The 21,020-nt window shown below is 40.1% G+C and overlaps 2 protein-coding genes across 4 annotated transcripts in view; both read right to left on the bottom strand.

The window, feature by feature from the left end:
- Positions 1–295: 295 nt before the first annotated feature.
- LOC141764807 (sialidase-3-like) lies at positions 296–1,654 on the bottom strand. 2 transcript variants are annotated; one of them, XM_074630378.1, is made up of 2 exons: positions 1,356–1,654; positions 296–1,246 (listed from the first exon to the last, which is right to left on the bottom strand). In XM_074630378.1, exons 1-2 carry the CDS (start codon positions 1,584–1,586, stop codon positions 311–313), a joined length of 1,167 nt encoding a protein of 388 aa, XP_074486479.1. In that variant the 5' UTR covers positions 1,587–1,654; the 3' UTR covers positions 296–310. The 2 variants fall into 2 exon arrangements, with proteins under 2 accessions (XP_074486479.1, XP_074486481.1); XM_074630380.1 differs by having other exon boundaries at positions 1,368–1,653.
- A 1,573-nt stretch (positions 1,655–3,227) lies between these two features.
- LOC141764806 (sialidase-3-like) overlaps positions 3,228–21,020 on the bottom strand; it is a 30,206-nt gene continuing 12,413 nt past the window's right edge. Inside the window, exons 2-3 of one of the 2 annotated variants that reach the window (XM_074630376.1) lie at positions 4,633–4,890; positions 3,228–4,523 (exon numbers count right to left, since the gene is read on the bottom strand). In XM_074630376.1, coding sequence (XP_074486477.1) covers positions 3,588–4,523; positions 4,633–4,863 — 1,167 coding nt within the window. In that variant the 5' untranslated portion in view covers positions 4,864–4,890 and the 3' untranslated portion in view covers positions 3,228–3,587. The remainder of the gene's footprint in view (positions 4,524–4,632; positions 4,891–21,020) is intronic. The other variant, XM_074630377.1, reaches the window with a different exon arrangement.

A 21,020-nucleotide genomic window follows, 5' to 3' on the forward strand; every position in this document is an offset into this window, starting at 1 on the left:
ACAACTACTTTTACTTTTGTTTCACAAATTAGCGTTGTATTGTTTTGATATGAATCACTGTTTTTTCATTAAAAACAGGAAGTAGTTTTCAAACAAAATTCCCCTCACCTTATTATTCAGAAAACCAGAAAAGAAAGCTCTTATAACTCCATTTATTTGTCAAAAATATTGTTTTATTCTTTACATTTAATAAACTCTGTCAATATAGCATAGTTTGAATTACACCTCAGAAGTATAACATGTTAGTACGGTATCATAAGTTTAACTGTTGTTACAGCTGAAATCAAAATCCAAACAAAGTCAATCATTTTTACAGTACAATGCCCTTCTTTATTTCACTGTAGCTAAAAACCTTATAGGCTATCTGTTCAGTTTCACATTTCTTCCCACACTCCAGAAGACATGCGAACCACCCATCATCAATGTAAGCCAGGTCTGAGTAACCACTGGGCCCTTCGTTAATGATCCAGGGTTCGCTCCATGCTCTCTGGTCTTTTGGAGACTTATTCAGATACACTCCTAAGTCAAACCTTTTGGACTTATTGCTTGGGTGGCTGTAGAGCAGCCACTTGTTTGGATCATTATCTGCATATGCAGCGTCACTCTGAGCAGGAAAGGAGACCAAACTTCCCTGACAGCCTGAACCTGTCTCCACAAGCTTTCCTGGACTCAGCTCGTAAAAATCATCTCCTTTATTTTTACTGAAAGCTTCGTCTCGGTGGCCCCCCTTACTACGGGCATTGCAGTAGATGAAGCTGTCTGTTCCATCAGAAAACTCTGCCATTTCACATTCGAGTGACTCATTTTTAAGCATTTTGCCAAAGTGCCATTTGCTGCCGTTATCGTCACTATGCAGGGAGAGTGCATATGGAGTATAGGAATTGCGTGGTGAACAACACCAACGAGAGTCCGGAGCATATGCATAAACTGGGACAATCAATCTACCACTCTCTGTTTGAATACCATGGCCTGGCCCAACACCAAATGTGGCCCACTGCTTGATTTCAGCCATCAAGTCAGTCAAATCAGTCACGGGACTCCAACTTTCGCCAGCATCGGTAGTTGTGATATAGCACAGACGAGTCTTGTTGCAGCAGTGCCGTATCTGCCACTGCTCTGAGACGGTGCCTTCAACACAGGTGAAAAACAGGAAGAGTGTTTTGCTGGTCTTCTCATAAACCGGGCAGGGGTTCATAGGACGGTATCCCTCAAGGAGTGCCTCCTCCACCACTTTTTGCTGTGACCACTAAAGAAGATATTACTCAAAGGTTAAAAACAATGAACATAGCATGGATGAGGTTGAAAAGATTATCATCACAAGTAATACTAATAAAACACTTGCTTAGGATAATTACCTTTATCGTCACTTCATGAGTGTCTTCAGCCTTGATCACCATTCCTGTCTTCATAACCAGCACCTCTGTGCTGGTATCAGCACGAGTCTTCCGCCTCTCCGCAAAGGCCAAGAGGCTTTTGCTGTCTCTGTCGTAGAAAAGAGCAGGAATCCTGTACACTTTCTTGCCGGTTAAGAAGACGGTTTTCTCTTCTATCTCAAGTTCGCATTGACGTGAGGGTGTGTTGCCCATGGTTGCTTAAAAATCGTACAAAGTAGGCTATAAGAAAGAAAGACAAGCAGCTTCCTGTATGTTTGTTTGTTTTTAAATCAGGCTGGGTGAATGAGGGAGGAGTCTTTGCACAACCTGAAAGTCTTGTTCCAAACACAGATAAAATAATTTCATAAGAGTTCACTCTCCTTGAGAAAACAAAAGAAAGGCAAAGAGAAGAAAAGGACGAGTATCTATTTGATGGTTGGAACACAGTAGGCGAGATTGGAGCAAATATGATTAAAAAAAGTTATTGTTAACGGTCACTATATCGTGACAGTAGTACATGAAACAGGTAACCTGAAAAAAATCATGTACCTCTGTGTCCTCCGGTGCTCCTAACGGCATCTGCAAGATTTCACAGACCGGAGTAAAACAAGCAGTAAGAACTGATCTGAGGTCCGCTGTCCAGCTGCCGTTTATGAGAGCCGGCCGACAATCACTCGCAAACTCCGACCAAACGGTCAAACTAGGCAGCGCTGACCAAATATAAATCAATATTATGTTACGTTAATGCCTATTTCTCGCCTCAAATGTTTTCAGAATCATCTTGTAGTACACGGTTTGGCTGTAGAATGAGAAAGTTTGTGACGCCGCCGCCATTGTGAAATCTGGTGAAGGAACGCCAAGTACAGGTCACATGACCGGAGCACAGCCAATAGGAACGCTCTCTCAATGAAATGACCTGTGATTGGTCAAAGTCTCCCGTCATGGGTTAGATTTTCTAAAGCCTGAAAACAGAGCCATGAGGAGGTGCAGAAGTCTAGTTATCTCTCAGAACACTTGAATTACAATATGCTGAAAGGTTATTATGGATTTTTTGCCCAATGATGCCAAAAATATACTGCCTACTGCAGGTTTAATACAAGGTGGACTATTATTTGATTGTATTTTATTATCTATCATATTTGAGGAACAAACTGCCATTTTATGCATCAGTAAATTTATCAGTGACATTGTTTGATGGAGGGACATTTGGTTTCAATTCATCTTTTTTTTTTTTATAATTTTCCTGCAACTTCCTCCTGGCAGGGGACGGTTAGCTTAGCTTAGCATAAAGACTGAATGCAGGGGGAAACAGCTAGTCAATTAAGAGTCAAACTACTAGTAAGGGCGACACATTTTCCAACGTGTAGCTCAGATTTAAAAAAAAAAAATCTGATTTCGAGGTCTTTACGTCATTGCAGCTATTTTCTACAATTATGGTTAGTCTTACAGGAAACATTAACTACTTTATGTTTAACACATGAGTGATGTGGTGTTCATGATATACTGTAAGAAGTGACTCCTTAAAAAAGAAGAAGATCCAATTCCTTGTTGGAGCAGAACCGAAACCAGTTTGGTTATTAATTTACTGGGAGGAATGTATGGAAATAAAGTTCAGGTCAGACTTTGATCAGTCAGGTGAATAAAACTTCTCTTATCAAATAGTATTAAGAACCTTGTTATATACAATTATTACATGATTAGACTTACAGAAAATAAACACAACTACTTTATGTTTCACAAATTAGCAATGGTTTGATATGAATCACTGTTTTTTCATTAAAAACAGGAAGTAGTTTTCAAACAAAATTCCCCTCACCTTATTATTCAGAAACCAGAAAAGAAAGCTCTTATAACTCCATTTATTTGTCAAAAATGTCGTTTTATTCTTTACATTTAATAAACTCTGTCAATATAGCATAGTTTGAATTACACCTCAGAAGTAAAACATGTTGGTATCATAAGTTTAACTGTTGTTACAGCTGAAATCAAAATCCAAACAAAGTCAATCATTTGAATATGATGGTGTAAGTAATTATAACTTTGATTGTAAATCATTATACACACTTTAATCACACGCTTATAATATATTCAGCAGGTGTAAAAATGATTTCAGTGCAGTTGTAGTACTTGTATCACACAACAGGTTACTATGGAACTGTAATTTGTGGTAAAGCCACAGAGAAAAGTGTCCTGTCACGTAAAAGCGTTGGGTTTTTACACTACAATGCCCTTCTTTATTTCACTGTAGCTAAAAACCTTACAGGCTATCTGTTCAGTTTCACATTTCTTCCCACACTCCAGAAGACATGCGAACCACCCGTCATCAATGTAAGCCAAGTCTGAGTAACCACTGGGCCCTTCGTTAATGATCCAGGGTTCGCTCCATGCTCTCTGGTCTTTTGGAGACTTATTCAGATACACTCCTAAGTCAAACCTTTTGGACTTATTGCTTGGGTGGCTGTAGAGCAGCCACTTGTTTGGATCATTATCTGCATGTGCAGCGTCACTCTGAGCAGGAAAGGAGACCAAACTTCCCTGACAGCCTGAACCTGTCTCCACAAGCTTTCCTGGACTCAGCTCGTAAAAATCATCTCCTTTATTTTTACTGAGAGCTTCGTCTCGGTGGCCCCCCTTACTACGGGCATTGCAGTAGATGAAGCTGTCTGTTCCATCAGAAAACTCTGCCATTTCACATTCGAGTGACTCATTTTTAAGCATTTTGCCAAAGTGCCATTTGCTGCCGTTATCGTCACTATGCAGGGAGAGTGCATATGGAGTATAGGAATTGCATGGTGAACAACACCAACGAGAGTCCGGAGCATATGCATAAACTGGGACAATCAATCTACCACTCTCTGTTTGAATACCATGGCCTGGCCCAACACCAAATGTGGCCCACTGCTTGATTTCAGCCATCAAGTCAGTCAAATCAGTCACGGGACTCCAACTTTCGCCAGCATCGGTAGTTGTGATATAGCACAGACGAGTCTTGTTGCAGCAGTGCCGTATCTGCCACTGCTCTGAGACGGTGCCTTCAACACAGGTGAAAAACAGGAAGAGTGTTTTGCTGGTCTTCTCATAAACCGGGCAGGGGTTCATAGGACGGTATCCCTCAAGGAGTGCCTCCTCCACCACTTTTTGCTGTGACCACTAAAGAAGATATTACTCAAAGGTTAAAAACAATGAACATAGCATGGATGAGGTTGAAAAGATTATCATCACAAGTAATACTAATAAAACACTTGCTTAGGATAATTACCTTTATCGTCACTTCATGAGTGTCTTCAGCCTTGATCACCATTCCTGTCTTCATAACCAGCACCTCTGTGCTGGTATCAGCACGAGTCTTCCGCCTCTCCGCAAAGGCCAAGAGGCGTTTTCTGTCTCTGTCGTAGAAAAGAGCAGGAATCCTGTACACTTTCTTGCCGGTTAAGAAGACGGTTTTCTCTTCTATCTCAAGTTCGCATTGACGTGAGGGTGTGTTGCCCATGGTTGCTTAAAAATCGTACAAAGTAGGCTATAAGAAAGAAAGACAAGCAGCTTCCTGTATGTTTGTTTGTTTTTAAATCAGGCTGGGTGGTGCAGTCTGTGAATGAGGGTGGAGTCTTTATTGCACAACCTGAAACCTTGTGGTACAAATGCTGATGAAGTAATTTCATAAGAATTCACTCTCCTTGAGAAAAGAAAAGAAAGGTAAAGAGAAGAAAAGGACGAGTATCTATTTGATGGTTGGAACATAGTTGTGCTTAATACAAGGTGGACTATTATTTGATTGTAGCAGAGTAAAAACATGTAAAACAGTGAATGCAAGAGCGACTCAAAGGCACAATGAGTAGGATGAGTAGAAAAAGAATCCCTCTCAATCATCACTTGTGACCCACTAGGGGTCAAGTGTGTGGGCATGTCTGTATCTGCAGCGACGCTACCCTCTGCCTGTATTTTCTTTTTGTTGCTGTGTTCAGAACGTTTGCTGCTCTGCCGCGCACACCGGCTGTGCCCGCTCCGTCCTCCACATGGCAATTGCCTCATTAATGTTATATGGTTTATAGCTTTGGGTTTAAATCTAAAGCTTTTTGCTTTTCGCTTCATCTTGTGTGTGTGAAATATGACATCTGCTACTCTGTGCAGAGACTCCGTATGGAGCAGACACTTTCACTTTCAATTTGTATTGTCCGTCGTCTGACTATGTATTGATATCATGGCGCTGATATGCGAAAATTAACTAAATGGGTTTTATTTCTATGAAATGTAATGTAATCAGTGTAACACCGTGTAACACCGTGTAACACCGACTACCGTGGCAAGCCTAGTGCCAACTCTAAAAAAACGTAGCGACCAGGTGCCAGATCGTAAGCACACATCCAAGCGGCAGTTACAGAAATGGCGGACACAGCGCTGAAAAAATTCAAATACAGAGAGGCGAAACGCCAAGCGGACAGAGCTTGTTCCAAAGCAAGAGTGAATCTGGGGTTGGCTTTCACATGCTTGCAAGCACCGTAACCCTAGCCACGGTCAGCGATACGTGCACTTCTGGTGTCGTTGAGCCGGGGAGGAGGGGCCAACTTTGAATTTAGTGTTTACAAACCACAACCGACAAATCCTACTCATTCTGCTAAGTACTTAACGCTACACTTAATTTGATGCAACTCTGACTTGTATCATCTAAAACCTCTGCTATTTAGGGTTTTGCAGAACTGTCCAAAATCAGTGCGTCATGGTATCATGACTGCAGGGACAGTGAATATGGTTTAAAGCAGTAACATATGACATGACAATAAGCAAAAGTTGGAGCAATCAATCTATGTATCACTTGACATTTGACATTTGACCTGGCCCAACAGTAAATAGGGTTTAAACCTTGTTAACATCACCAAGGGCTGGATCATAACAGATGTGCCACTTGTTACTACATATATTCCATCTATAAATGGTATGCCACTTATCACAACCTTTATTTAATCAACAATCCACCCAGAGATTACAAATCCCAGATTGTCAACTTGTATTTTAAGAGAAAGACATCTGTAAACTGAAACGCTAAAGTATAGAAGCAGCAAAAGCAACAACTGTTTTTTCTTGAAATGTTAGTTTGCCTGTTGTGCAAGAACTTGTTCCCATTTCATTAGAACAGATGTAACTTTGCGTTGTCAGCATTTAGTACAGCTGACACTGAAGCTTTTCATGCTTCCTGCAGCCGAGTATGTGCCTCATTATTTCATCCGAAAACACATACATGTATTACGCCCTACATACTCAATATGTGTAGGCTACTATCGTTCAAAAAACTTTTGTGTGAATAAACACTGAGCAGTATTTCACGTCACTTCCTGAGAGCCTCTGTGCTGGTTGGAGACGTGTAACCATGTAACGTGTAACCCTCATGCGACCACAATGACGGTTTGTGAGAATCAAAGTCTGAATTAAATTTACAATATATATTACGCCTAGCAAAGTGAAATCATATACTTACAGTTAAATTGAAGCGGTATTGATGTTACAGAGCCGTCCGTCAACATTCGTTATGAACGTTGTCGTCACTACCGCATTGCATTGTGGGATATATAAGCCGCTTTAGTGTACAGCGCTGCATACTGTAACATTTCACTGGAAATAGTATGCAATTTGCGTACTATCGGTTTCATACTCAGATTTCGGACATAGTAAAATATCTCATATACTGTCTTAGCGTACTAAATAGTATGTTAGTACGGAGTTTCAGACGCAACCTGTGACCGTTGTAGCGGACTAACTCATTCTGTTTCTATGGTCACTGCACAGTGCTGAGCGCCATTTTCTTTTGAACTAGTCAAATGAACACGGCAAACAGTTCAATATCTGTCCTACTCTCATTCTATTTCTATGGACGTCATAGTCCTGTTATCATCTTAGATGGATGATGACTTGAAGGCAGTTGTGACGTACTGGATGAGAGAGAAAGTGAGATCTGTTGCTTCTGCAGTGCCATATAACGCTGCGCTGTATGGAGCGCCGTGTGCCACCCTGCAGCCCATAAATATCACAAATATCCCCCTTTCCTCTCCTCCTCCCACTTCCCTGCTTCTCCTCCCCTCCAAACCGCTCTACCCTGCTGCTCTGTATCCACTCCTGCCTCCAGAGCTCATAAAAAAGTGGAGCTGACAGGTGCTGGAGACCCGAGCCAGGGAAACAAGGGTTGGAGGGATCATTAATGAGCTCTGGCTTGATAACTCTTGAATATTTTTGGAGCAAACAAATCTGCACTTTAGATTCTTTCCAAATATAGACACATTAACTGCTGCTATTAAATCCAAACTGACTGGTTTGAACTGTGCTGAAAGTGGGAGACGTGAATCAGCAAAAACAAACAGCTGTGAGGGGGGTTTCGAATTTGATTGGAACAAATGCATTTCTGCTCAAATGCCGCTGTCCTCAGGGCCAAACACCCGCTAGCCAGACCTAACTCGGGTTGTGGGCAGCGGTATTGAATTGGCCAGCTCCGGACGTGCTTGCCACAGTTGGGAAACGTTAGAAGTACTGGGATGACTTGGAGGTTCTCGGCTGTTGTGTTGTGTTGACAAGCCTCCCATCTGAGCATGCAGCTAAGGACCACCCTGGTAGACTCAACTCTCATAAAATCTCACTCCCCTTCACCCTCGCTCGCTCTTTCCTCCGCTCATATGTGAGCTTGTGAACTTCTGTTCCTTTGTCTCTTTGTAAGGCTGTCGTGGGGTAGAAATTTCAACTGCGGTGATAATGATTGGCTCCTACAGCATGGTATGCGGTATTATCGCAACTATTTTTCTTTTGGAAATTACTTTATTTATTCTCATTCTAGTGCTGTTTAAGTGTAAAAATGCGGCACTCCCATTGCAAAGGATTAAAAAAAGACAAAACGGGAACATGGCGGTTGTGGCGGTTCCTTGTGATCCCTGCGGTTTGCTTGTTAATATTGCGGTTATTGCGACAGCTCTATCTCTTTATGCATTTTGTCTGTGTGCATCATGCTGGTGTGCAAGTTGTTAACGATGAATGTGGGGCTTCTCATTACCTCACCATTGAAAAAAACAATCACCATCACTATTGTTCAGTCAGCCATCTCACATGGAAATGATTATTTTGGTAATGTAGAATATGTACAGCGTGTAGGCTCTACAAGCACAGCACAGCAGGGAACGACAATACTAGCTCCACCCATAGGGGGAAGGTACACTCAGAGCCTACAAGTGGATGCTCGAGTTCGGGGATCGGGTTGTTCTGGTATAGGGGGAGAAAAAACGCTCTGGTTTGTTTGTATTTCTTTAAACCAATCATAATCATATGTGCACTTGCATAATAGATGACTACGTTTTCAAGGGCTTTATGGCCCCTATCATTTTAGTCATTTTAGTTATACTTATATTGTGCTTTAATGTTACATACAATATTAAATAAACTAATTTGTAATGAAGTTAGGACTGACAAAGGTAACGCCATAATAACACGTTAATGCAAATTCGTTTTAACGCCACTCATTTCTTTAACGCATTAACGCAATCAATATTTCTGAGGTTTTAGTGAAGATACTGGTATCATATGAAACTAAGGAATCCATTGGTACCAACCATGTCACACCAGCTTGTCGCAAAGGAGGTTAAATAACGCTCTAAACTTGCGCTAAATATTGGCGAGGAAATACTGGCCATTTTCAAAGGGGTCCCTTGACCTCTGACCTCAAGATATGTGAATGAAAATGGGTTCTATGGGTACCCACGAGTCTCCCCTTTATAGACATGCCCACTTTATGATAATCACATGCAGTTTGGGGCAAGTCATAGTCAAGTCAGCACACTGAACCACTGACAGCTGTTGTTGCCTGTTGGGCTGCAGTTTGCCATGTTATGATTTGAGCATATTTTTTACGCTAAATGCAGTACCTGTGAGGGTTTCTGGACAATATTTGTCATTGTTTTGTGTTGTTAATTGATTTCCAATAATAAATATATACATACATTTGCTTTTAAGCAATCCTATTTGTCCACTGCCATGATGCTAAGAGTATTAAATGCTTGACAAATCTCCCTTTAAGGTACATTTTGAACCTTTTAAAAAATGTGTGATTAATCGCGATTAAATATTTTAATCGATTGACAGCCCTAAATGAAATACATTTCCACAAACTAACTACCACAATGGTGGACCTGGAGCCTCCAGAGCAGATGCCCACTGATAATCCAGCATTGGTTGCCACAGTATAAATGATTGAATTAATGACAGTTTACAAAGTTATATCATTCCACAGTATATCCTCAAATCGCCTACCTCGATCCACCGCCATCTTTGAATGTCACTCAGATTACCCCTGTGCACTTTATCTCCCCTTAAACTGCACGTCTCATGAACTGACTGCTGTATCTGTTTTCTGTACTCTTCAAAGTAAATTGGTGATCCAACTAAAGGGCCACATAAGGTTGATGTCAGAACACGGGAACAACAATATGGAACCAATCTGCAATACATCCCCCAGTTATTGACAACGTGTAACAGAAATGAAAAGTGAATATGCAGGCCAGAGTCGTCTGTGCAAGCTCAGTGCAGCCCCCTTTGAACCATAATCCCCCCCAAACGTTCACTCACACAGCAGAAGGCCTCGCTAAGTGGAGCACTGTCAGCAACCACACAATGCTACGATTCACAATAAGAATACGAAACAAGGGAGATGCACATGTGCGGAGGAGCGGACTCTTTCATAAAATCAAAAAAAGACCCAGTTGAAAGACATGAAAGCTGAATATGTCCCAGCATATGGTTGCCAGATTTGTAGCAGATTTCCGATCCAAATACAAGCTTTCCTGGTTCTTGAGCGAGGAAGGATGAATGGGAGGGGGATAACGATGTGAGGGAGTCTGTTTCATTTCAGACTGCTAGTGACGGGCGGCTCGTGTGTGTTTGTGTGTGTGTGAAAGCTGACGGACAGCTCCATTCACACCGATACATGCTTTGAATCTGATGCTCATCTGTTAGCCTACTGCAGCGTATAGAGGAAAGAAGCTGTCTGTCATGCTCTACGCTTCAATGAAAGGCTCAGTGTTTGTTAATGTTAGCCACGGTAATGATTCATGAGGTGGAACTAAAGGGAAAATGACAGATGAAAAAAACTAAATCGCTTTAGCAAGTGATCAAAGTTTCAATCAGAACTTGAGTCTGCTTTTTTCATTCTGATTTGTCTGCCAAAACAAGCAGATAATAAAACTACAAGCGCTGCTCTCAAATTGCATTTAAATAAAATATCTGACTTTCAATTTTTGAGGGCGAGCTGATGGTAGACCACACAGGGAGAAAGCATGTTTTGTCCATGAGTGGGAAGCAGTGAAAATAGCAGACTTGGGTTATGATACGTGTCCACAGAGGCGTTTTTTATCGCGAGGGATTGCCTCGCTTCCCAGAATTGGACGCTTGATGGGCTGCCACTAGAAACTAGGCACCGGAAACAACATGGCAGCTCATTTGGAAACTTTCTACTGTTATTTCACGAAAACAGTTCACCGAAATGTGTTTTTGAAAACATTTTATGCAACAGATAAGCCATGCAGTTGCTGAATCTGTCTTTATTTTGGATCGACAAATGAAACGTACAGTATGTGTGAGAGAAACTGATGTCAAGTTGCAAACTGCAGCTTATAAATATGGTCAAAGGTCTGATAATCATCGGGTTCATTTTCGTCTTGTTTGGGAAGTTTTTTTTGTTGTTGCCATAACCAAGAGGCAGCCCTCCCACAGTCATCAAGGAAGCTGCAATAGCAGTTGCTAGGAGCAGTACATTTAAAGGGGCTATAATTCATATTTTTATAATAACGATGTATCAAACAAGAGACCACAACGATGGGATCATACCAGCCGCGACGCCAAATCGGGCTGGCCCAATGGCCCCTTCTCCAACTTCCTACCCCCCGTACTTCCGGTACCCTCGCTTGAACCACACCTATCTTTTAACTCTGCTTTCATATTTATCTCAACTGAAGTACAGTTTTGTGACTGCATCTTACACGGTTGTAACGTTGTCGCGGTGACAAAATCTGTCCACAGACGGAAATATAAACACCTGGCAAAGTACTCAAAACTAGTACTAGTTTCCGCTGCAGTAGGTGTCTCCAGGACCACATTTTGCCATGATGACACACACAGACTCACAAGGTGAAAACAATACCAGCGTCGCTTTCAAGGCTGGAATCGGGAAAAACAATATGACATGTGACCTGAATCAGCAGCCCTCCTCGGCTTTACGAAGCTTTATAGTGAGTTTGAGTGAGAACTCATAGTTTAGCTGTCCGGCCGCATCACTCTCACTGTTTTCATAGCACCGTTTTTGTCCGCAGCAAGCAACTGTTTTCAGTAAAAAAAAGCTCTAAAAACCGACAATACACTACTTACTCAGCCCCAAATAGCAGACAGACACAGTTAGAGACTAGCTGGTGAACATAGAGGAGCATTTAGCAGCTAAAGAGACTGATAATTCCCTGAGGAGTTGGTGGAGACCAAAAACAGAGCTAAAAGAGAGCTAATATGATCAGAAACACAACTCCAAAATGAATGCTAATGTTGCTCCATAACTGCTGAATGTGTAAATAAGTAGAGCTGTAACGATTAATCGGTTAATCAATTAGTTGTCAACAATTAAATTTATCGTCAACTATTTTGCTAATCAATAAAATTAATTGATTTGATTAATGTTTTAAGAAAAAAAAAAGTCAAAATTCTCTGACTCCAGCTTCTTAAATGTGAATATTTTCTGGTTTCTTTACTCCTCTATGACAGTAAACTGAATATCTTTGAGTTGTGGACAAAACAAGACATTTGAGGACGTAATCTTGAGCTTTGAGAAACACTGATCGACATCTTTCACCATTTTCTAACATAATTATAATCAATTAATCAAGAAAATAATCAACAGATTAATCGACATTGACATGAAAATAGTCATTAGTTGCAGCCCTATAAATAAGCGACAGTTTGCTAACAAGTTTGCCACATCAACTTATGATATACTGTATGTAAATGTTGTGTTCACAACTTGTTTCTGCTGCCCTAATGTGACCAAAAAAATCAGCGATTGACGGTTTTATATTTGTCATGTTGATCACGGTGTATTAAAAGTTGACATTTTGAGAAGTTTTGTCCAAGTTTAAAGATCTCATAGTACACTAAGATAGACACGTATAGCCACATGTACCCACACACACTTCTCATATCGGTAAGGTCCTCTATATTCAAGTAATTACATGAAATAACATTGAGTTTTTAAAGGAATCTAGGTACTCTATTTTCAGCATTTATTGCTCTATAACTTGTGTGAGAGAGGTAAGTTTCACAGCTCGGCTCCGAAAGAACAACAACAATTACAGAGCCAAGCGGGATAAAAACCTGAAAGCACCCAATAACCAGGGCATCAACGAAAATAGCCTTTAATAGTTCCAGGTAACACCCAACGCTGGAGCGAACGAGGATTGAAGCCTCAGTTATCCGTGTGTGTTTGCCTTTCCACGCTTGCTGGTTTAACTTAATATCTCATTATGAGAGGGAGCTCTGAGGTCAACTGAGCCGGCGGCAAATAAGAAGGATCAGGGAAAGACTCTGTGTGGAAAAGAGCAAAAGCTACAATGCAAACAGGACGCACGCAAAAAACAAACCGGTGTACTTTATAGGATGTTCTATGGCCATGAACTCGTAAACACAGATTGTTTTCTGTCATTTAGGGGGGCGATTTTAATGCCGTGCTGTGTAACAAGCCACATCTTTATCCTGTTACACTTTATTAATTTGGCCTCAGCTTTCATCCAGAGTTTATAGGCCTTCGAAAAGCCTGAATCCCAGAGGTAGGGCTCGTTGAACAGGGCTCACCCACTGTTAGCTATGTAAACAGCTGTAAACCACACACAAACAGTACACATGCTGCAGAGGGAACAAACTGTAAATCTATAGGAGAAAAAAAAAAGATGTTCAATCAAAGCTGAACCTCAAAGGAGCAGTGTGTCATGTAACATTTTGTGTGCCGACCAAATGCAGAAATCTGACTGCAGATATTCAGAGGTGACGGCGGAAAAATGTGACATATTTATAGGTTATGTAGGGTTGTAATCAATGTTTTATTTGAGTCATCTGTAACCTGTTTGCTAGTCTCAACACATCAACATTCAATGGCAAAAAATGTGGTTTCGCTGGAAAAGGAACAATAACATTATTGCGTTTATTACAGAAGCGGTTCTGGAGCTTTCAATCGTATCTCACCATCTTCCTGAAGAAAGTTTGCCCAGTTGTAATTGCAAATGTTCACATTTCCAATTTTTTCTGAGCACTTAAACAACCTTTTGTCCATGATAGCTTCAAAATTTTGATTGAACGTCTATTCTTGACCTTGAAAACAACAGTTGACAGATCAAAAGCTCAAGGACATCTTATAGGTCAAAAATGAACAAAGTGTAGTATAATTTTTCTTTTTCCAGCTGAACCACATGTATGTTGTCCTGAGTTGATCTTGCGATTACGTTGTTTTTGTAAACAACAAATAAAATGTTTACTGATCTTGGTAATGAGGAAAAGCTAGAGGAAGGGTTTGTTTTCTTTTATTTATATATTTTTTTAATTTATTTTTTGTGTGTGTTTTTTTATTAGTGTGTGTGTGTGATTATACAGTGTGTGTGACACTAGGAAGGAATAACTGTGTCTTCAAACATGATTTACTGTAAATAGATGATGGTTGAAGTGTGTCCTCAATAAATGTCTGTCTCCTTTGTATTCATTGCTGTATGATACTTATTCATTTACAATTAAATATAGAAACTGATTTAAAAAGTGCAATTTTTTTTACATTAAGTACAACTTTAAAATGTGATTTATTTTATTGTTTAGTAATTTAATTGTGAAAGTTCATTGTTTGGTATTTTTGACAACAAAGAAGAGTTAAAAGGTCCACTTTCTAGCTTTTGTTTCAGTTCTCATTTATCAGCAGAAAGCTCTGGAAAAACTAGGAGGTTTATTTATTTATTTTCAAGATTCAAAGGTTTTATTTGTCACATATTCGTACAATATGTGCAATAAAATGCAGGGTGGCGGTCTCTTGAGGCTGTGCTATAAAGGCTAGTGTGCTATAAAATATAAATTAGAGTAAAAGTAAAAGAAAGAATTAGAAAAATCCACAGATTCAAAATTATAGATATAAAAAAGCTAAAGAAGTAAGTAGTTGCACGTTTGTAGTATTTGTAGGTGGACAAGTGTACTACATAAAGTGTTTTACTTTATTTTTTAACACTAAAATCTGTATTAAAATCAGTCCTTTGTTCCTCTGTAAGTTCAACCTGTCTCAGTCTCATCAGCACCCTCCTAAACACACACACACACAGTAAGTGGACATGTTTTGACAGGTGGTCATCATCAGTTTATACTGTATAAAAGCAGCCTGCACAAGTTCCTCCGGGAACGGAAGAAGAGATGGAAAGAGAACGGATGTGTGTGTGTGTGTTTGTGTTATGTTTCTAACCAAATGACAGACAACCAGAGCAAACACACGCACACACACACATGGAGAAAGTCTAGAGAGAGTGATTAAGGAAGAAGGAGAGGGAGGTTGAATGCTATTTCAGTCACAATGCATCCAGTTGTCACTGAGCCTCGTGACCAAAAGCCTTTTCATTCCCTTCTCTCTATTTCATAAACCACCTCCGTATGTTGGAACAGCACATCTGGAGGACAGATGTCCATCTCTCCTCCATCTCTTGTTTTCTCTCCCTCTGTACTTTTCCCCCTTTAGGCCGGCCTGGTGTTAATCCCTCTCTCCTCCACCTGGTCCAGACCACCCACACACTGAGCGGGCCCACCAGCAGAGAGCTAGTGTGTGTGTGTGTGTGTGTGTGTGTGCGTGTGCGTGTGTGTGTGTGCGTGTGCATTAGCGTCGTGCCAACAAAATAACCGTACTTACATTTACGCATAAGCAATAATAAAATGCGGACAAATGGAAATGAACAATACAACTATTTTGTGAACAAAACATAATTCATTAGTTTTATGTTTCTGATAACACAAACATATTAATTATTATTGAGTTTTAAATGTTTTTTTAGTTTTAATTTTGTCTGATGTTTTATTGCACTAGTCGTATTTATGTTCTGTGTTCTAATATCTTGTATTGACCTGTCGCTGCCTGTTGGCCAGGTCGTCATTGTAAATGAGAATTGGTTCTCAATTTACTTATCTGGTTAAATAAAGGTAAAACAAAAATAAAAAATAAATAAATAATCAAACTCAGCCAGCTTATAATTGCGTTTTTTCATAATTATTAATAATTATTAGTGCAAAAGATGACAGTGACCGCAAAAATACAAAAAATGATTTGGCCCGTCAGACCTGTCATCATCTTGGAGCAGCCTGTTGCATTGATAGCAAGGCCAGTTTATAATATCACTGACAAATATCACTGTGGTTATTGTTTTTACATTTTACAAATAGCACAAGTTGAGATATGGGAATATGGACAGAAAACAACAGTGTTTTGTTCTTTCCTTTCAGAGAGTGAAAGCACTTGTTGAGATTTGTTTGAGGCCGGTGAGTTGAGGATTCTTCACCTCGGAAAAAAATGGAGAAAATTTAGACTAGAGCTCCAGTTAACTTAACTTACAGGCTACAATTTCAAAATCAAAGTGTCCCAACATAAAGGAACACCACTTATTTTCAACCATTTCTTTGTGGAAATGGTGTGCATTGACATGTCTATACACTATCATGTCGTCATTGTATATTGCAGGACAACTATTGTCCACTTAAACTGTACGTCTGATCATATCAGAATCACAAATACTTTATTGATCCCCGGGGGGGAAAATGGGACGTTACAGTTGCTCTTATATAAAAGCATAAGAATGTAAGAAAATAGAAATAAAGGATTAAATTATGTACAGTACATAATGCTACAATATATCTATAGAAATATAATAAGAAAAATAAGAATAAGAAATTAGAAATATAAGAAATATGTACAAATATGTGCTACAAACACATACAATATACTGAATAACCACAGTATAAATAAGTAAATACATTTTACACTGTGGTTTGACTTTTGTGTTTTTTTTTTATGTCATCTCATTTTCATAACAAATACAGATGACATAATGGCAGGGGTCATGGTGAATATAAGCATGCCATACTATGACTAAAAGACAGAGACATGGTTGTCAAAATGCCCCTTTAAATAATCAAACTAGTGGCTTGAAAGTTACAAATTTAATATCCAGTCTTTGTCACCACCTAGTGGAGAGCCAACCAAAACACAAAACAATCACATTTGCACAGTAGACATACAGGACAATGCATGAGACAACAATTGCACTGTTTTATACACGGAGTTGCCAGTTTTTTAGATGCAAGAAGCTAAAACTAATGCGGTCTAATTCAACAGTCCGACAATAAACCCTACTTTCATGAAGGTTATAATGTTCAGTTTTTGTTGAAACTGTTTTGGAGAGGTGTTGATGGACAACTGGATGATCCTGATGGAGGCTGCAGTTTGTGGTGCCGTTGCACTGTATTGAATTATACTGACAGGTGTTTCTGTTATTTAGCCTACCCATGTGCTCTGTCATTGCAATCTGTTACCATGTGTAACTTTTAATTTTGATAGGAATTTATTTGCTGAAATAGGGCGGTGTACTACATCAAAGTCAACTTTGAAATTCAGGCCTCGACTGCAGTTAAGTCCGATCCTGTAGGAGAACCGAAGGAAACGTAACAGGCCAACTGAGAGGTTTATTCCCCTTCGGTGTGGCTGAAACTAAATGGTCACATATGCCATATGTGCCTGATGAACTAAAATTAACACTGCATGATATACCTTGACAAAGGGGCCTGCTATTTTTGCCTCCATGCATGCATGTTTTTGTAACATTTTCATACAAACAAAATTTTTTTTTTTTAAATGTATCTGATAATAATCAAATAGTTTAATCATATTCCTGCCGCTTAATTGTTATTTTATCAAAACCAGACGAAAACATGTATTAACCATAAACGCCACGCGCAGAACTTATGTCATCAGCATTTCTAAAATCATGGTTTTAGAAATACAGTGTGAATGTACAGGGTGTTTCTAAGAAAGTGATTTTATTTCAGTGAAAATAAAGAGGAATAAATATTTAGGTAACCCCCACATTTCAGAATGAGTCAATGGAAATTAGTGACAGCTAGATATTATTTCTCGGCAGAGTTTTGTAAATTTTCACATACAGTGGATGTGCAAAAACAGAAGAGATTGTTGCTACATGACAAATTCCAACCTCCACCCATATACAGAAAAACAGCAGCACATTATGAACAACAAAAGCATTTTAGATAGGAAAACAAACTGCATGCAGTTTTTTATCCAAAACAAACAATCAAGTCCTGAGCGAGGGAGCTCCAAACAGGAACTCATATATTTTGAATTAGCGGTGAAAAGTGAGGGAGAAAGTGGAAAAGTGATGCTGTGTTTCCTATTATTGCAGGATGGGGGTTGACAACAGGGCCGAGTCGCTCCGCCGCGCTGTGAACACACCAGTGGAATTTGGATGGCGGCAGTGCTGATGATGAGAAATATGAGAGAGGAAGACGCAATACGCTGTTGTTCCACGCAGTGTCATCGTGACCCGAGGGCCACACACACACACACACACACATCCATGTACCCTAACCTAAACCTAATTCTAACTTGAACCTTAAAAGCACGTCTGAACCCTCAAACAGGCCTTTGAAGAAGTGAGGACCGGTAAAAATGACCTCACTCTGAAGGTCTAAAACTCAAATTCGTCCTCACAAAGATAGATGTACAAGTACACTACACACACACACACTATCACGCATACTATCTCACACACACACACACACACACACACACACACAGTCTATTGTCAGTGCTCATCTCATATGGAAATATTTGTAGTTGTGTTGCCAACACTGGAAGTGGATGCGAGTGGGCTGTTTGAAAAGCCGCAGTGCACTCGTAAAGTTCTGCACGTAATCCAGCGCAGGTGATGACGCTTCTGGGTCAAAGGTCAGACTGAGGCTTTGGGGTGAAATGAGTCAGACCAGACTGTGTCATCTCTTCGTCCCCGTTCATCTTTTCTGCCCTTCTACGATGATGACATTCAAATTGTAATTATTTAACAAAGTTAGGAAAGCAATGTTTAAGTTAAGTCTGATGTTATCTTACAGAAGAATGATCCCAGTCACTTCCACACAGTGAGGCGTACAGTTTATTAATTAAACACTGGTATCGGATCGGTAATCGGTATCGGCCGATTACCCAAAGCCCAGGTATTGCTATCGTTATCAGGACTGAAAAAGTCGGATCGGTTTATCCCTATCCATTTTAATGATTTAACTAATGGGTTTATTGATTGATGCATTCAGCTATATATATACTTCATGTCTGATTGTGTACTAAAATGACTAAGAGAAAGCTCCAGTTTATCCATCTGAGATCTTAAAAATAACCATTAAATGCACTGTAGGCCTATGTAGCATCTCTAGTTCATACTCAGCCTTCTCCAAAACGGACGTCTATTTACGCCTTTGGCAAAAACGTGTATAAAAAAAGCTTCTGCAGACAGCATGTAAGGAATAATCTAAACTTCTTTTGAAGTCAAATGACTGTACTCAAGGGTCAAAGAGGCCAATATTTACCTCACTATCTGTCAATATTTTCTTCACTGACCCTATACTGACCAACACTGATCCCATACATAATTTGATGTATGTATGTTTTTTTTGGTAGCCATAGAAACATAGTAATGTGCCGTTTTCTACTGCAGAAGTGCGGTTGCAATGAAACATCATCACAGGTTTGTATATTTACACTCCTGAATGAAGAACCTCATGAAAACACTCTGCCGTGCTGCTTTTCTGGCTCCCGTTCAGCTGTTGACGTTGGATGTACAGTATGTGTGCAATCAAGGAAGCTATTGATTGAAGCCATTATGCTCTGATTAGCCCACCGGCCGCTCTCTCCCTCCCAGCTGAGTGAGTCTATTCTGAGACAATAAAGGAGCCCTTTCTCCTCCATCCTTCTGTCTCACCCACCTTCCTTTCTTTCCCCTCCATACACTTCTCATCCTATCCTTCTCTACTTTCCTCTCTACCGAACCATCTCTTCAAATCAGTAGAGTCTTTGATTTATTTCTTTAAGTGTATATATGATGAGCGTTGGTACCCTGACACCTGTGGCTGTGGCAGATATATCCTGTTTGGAAAAGGCCTTAAAGCACCCCTTCGCCTGCCGCTCCACCCCCCACCCTCCTCCTCCTCCACCCCCTCCCCACTGCTCTGCCAAACCAGGAAGTGTGCACAGGAAACAGCTGTCCCCCACGTCCGCCCGCTCGCCCCAGGCCAGGTGCATCCTGGGAACGGAGCAATGTGCGACCGCCGACATGTGGCTGACACCGTACGAGGTGCCGTTACAGTAATCAGGATCACCATGAACTTTATACAGCGAACAGATAAAAATAAAGGTCCTTGCTGTCTACTTGTCCACGGTGTTCGGGCCTTGATGCTACGAGGCAGAAATGAGGAAGAGCTAAATCATTTGTTTGATCTGCTTGAGATGAAGCGGATACACTTGACTCACGAATGATTGCTTCTCCTCAATTTAGAGGGGAACTCCACTGATTTTACACATCAAAGCCTGTTTACAGGTGTTGGGTAGTAGTACGACTGCCAATATGAAAAAAAAGTTGTGTAAAGTCTTTTGTGGCTACAGCTGCGAGGAGTGTGATAAATTGCCTCAAGTGATCCTCTTTAGTCAGCGTCGGTTTGAAGACTGCACGTCTGAAAATAAAAACAATCTGTTGGTGTGGAGTTAGAAAGACGTCTGTAGGTCCTCATCTCTGCTTGAGGCACGCAGCTCGAAGCTACATTAGCCGCTACTGGCATAACACACATGAATATCCCAAATCTCGGCGGTGGAGTTGCATTGTGGGTAATGTAGACTGCAGGTTTTGACATGGAAGAAAAATTTGTGAAATAAAAAAAAGACGATATCTCTGGTTCTGCTGCATCAATTTTGATCTTTTTCTTAAACTTTCTACCACGAGTCTAACCATGTTACAGGAGTAAATGTTAAACCGGTGGAGTACTCTTTTAAATTTTAGTTTATTGGACTTATGCATAGGTATGCAGCTAGTTACCTAGACAGGTACCACATGACATTGATGTTATTGATGATGAGGATATAGAGGATATTGTGACTGTTGATTAGAATATCCATGAAAATAGTGATGATATTGTTGATGTTGTTAATGATGATGACAATCAAAAAATAAAAAATAAAAACAATAAAAAATATCCACCCTGTGCATTGCCTCAGTGCTCTGCCTGTCGGCACCTGTGTCCGATCAGACTTGAAGCTGTTGTTGGCTCTTACTCACGTTGTTCCCTCTTATCTAGATCCTTGCTTGTGTTGTACTAACTCTCAGATGTACGTCGCTTTGGACAAAAGCGTCTGCTAAATGAATTTGTAGAATTGTAGTTCCTTAATAGTCCTTTTTCTTTTCAAAACATTTCAGACAAGAAAACAATGATTTTGTCCAAACAGCTCGACACTGATCTTCAATTAAACATTTTAAAAACAAATGTATTTGCTCATGTTTGTTATGTGATAATATTTCCGCAGTC

Source organism: Sebastes fasciatus, chromosome 3 (assembly GCF_043250625.1).
Source record: "Sebastes fasciatus isolate fSebFas1 chromosome 3, fSebFas1.pri, whole genome shotgun sequence".
NCBI lineage: Eukaryota > Metazoa > Chordata > Actinopteri > Perciformes > Sebastidae > Sebastes > Sebastes fasciatus.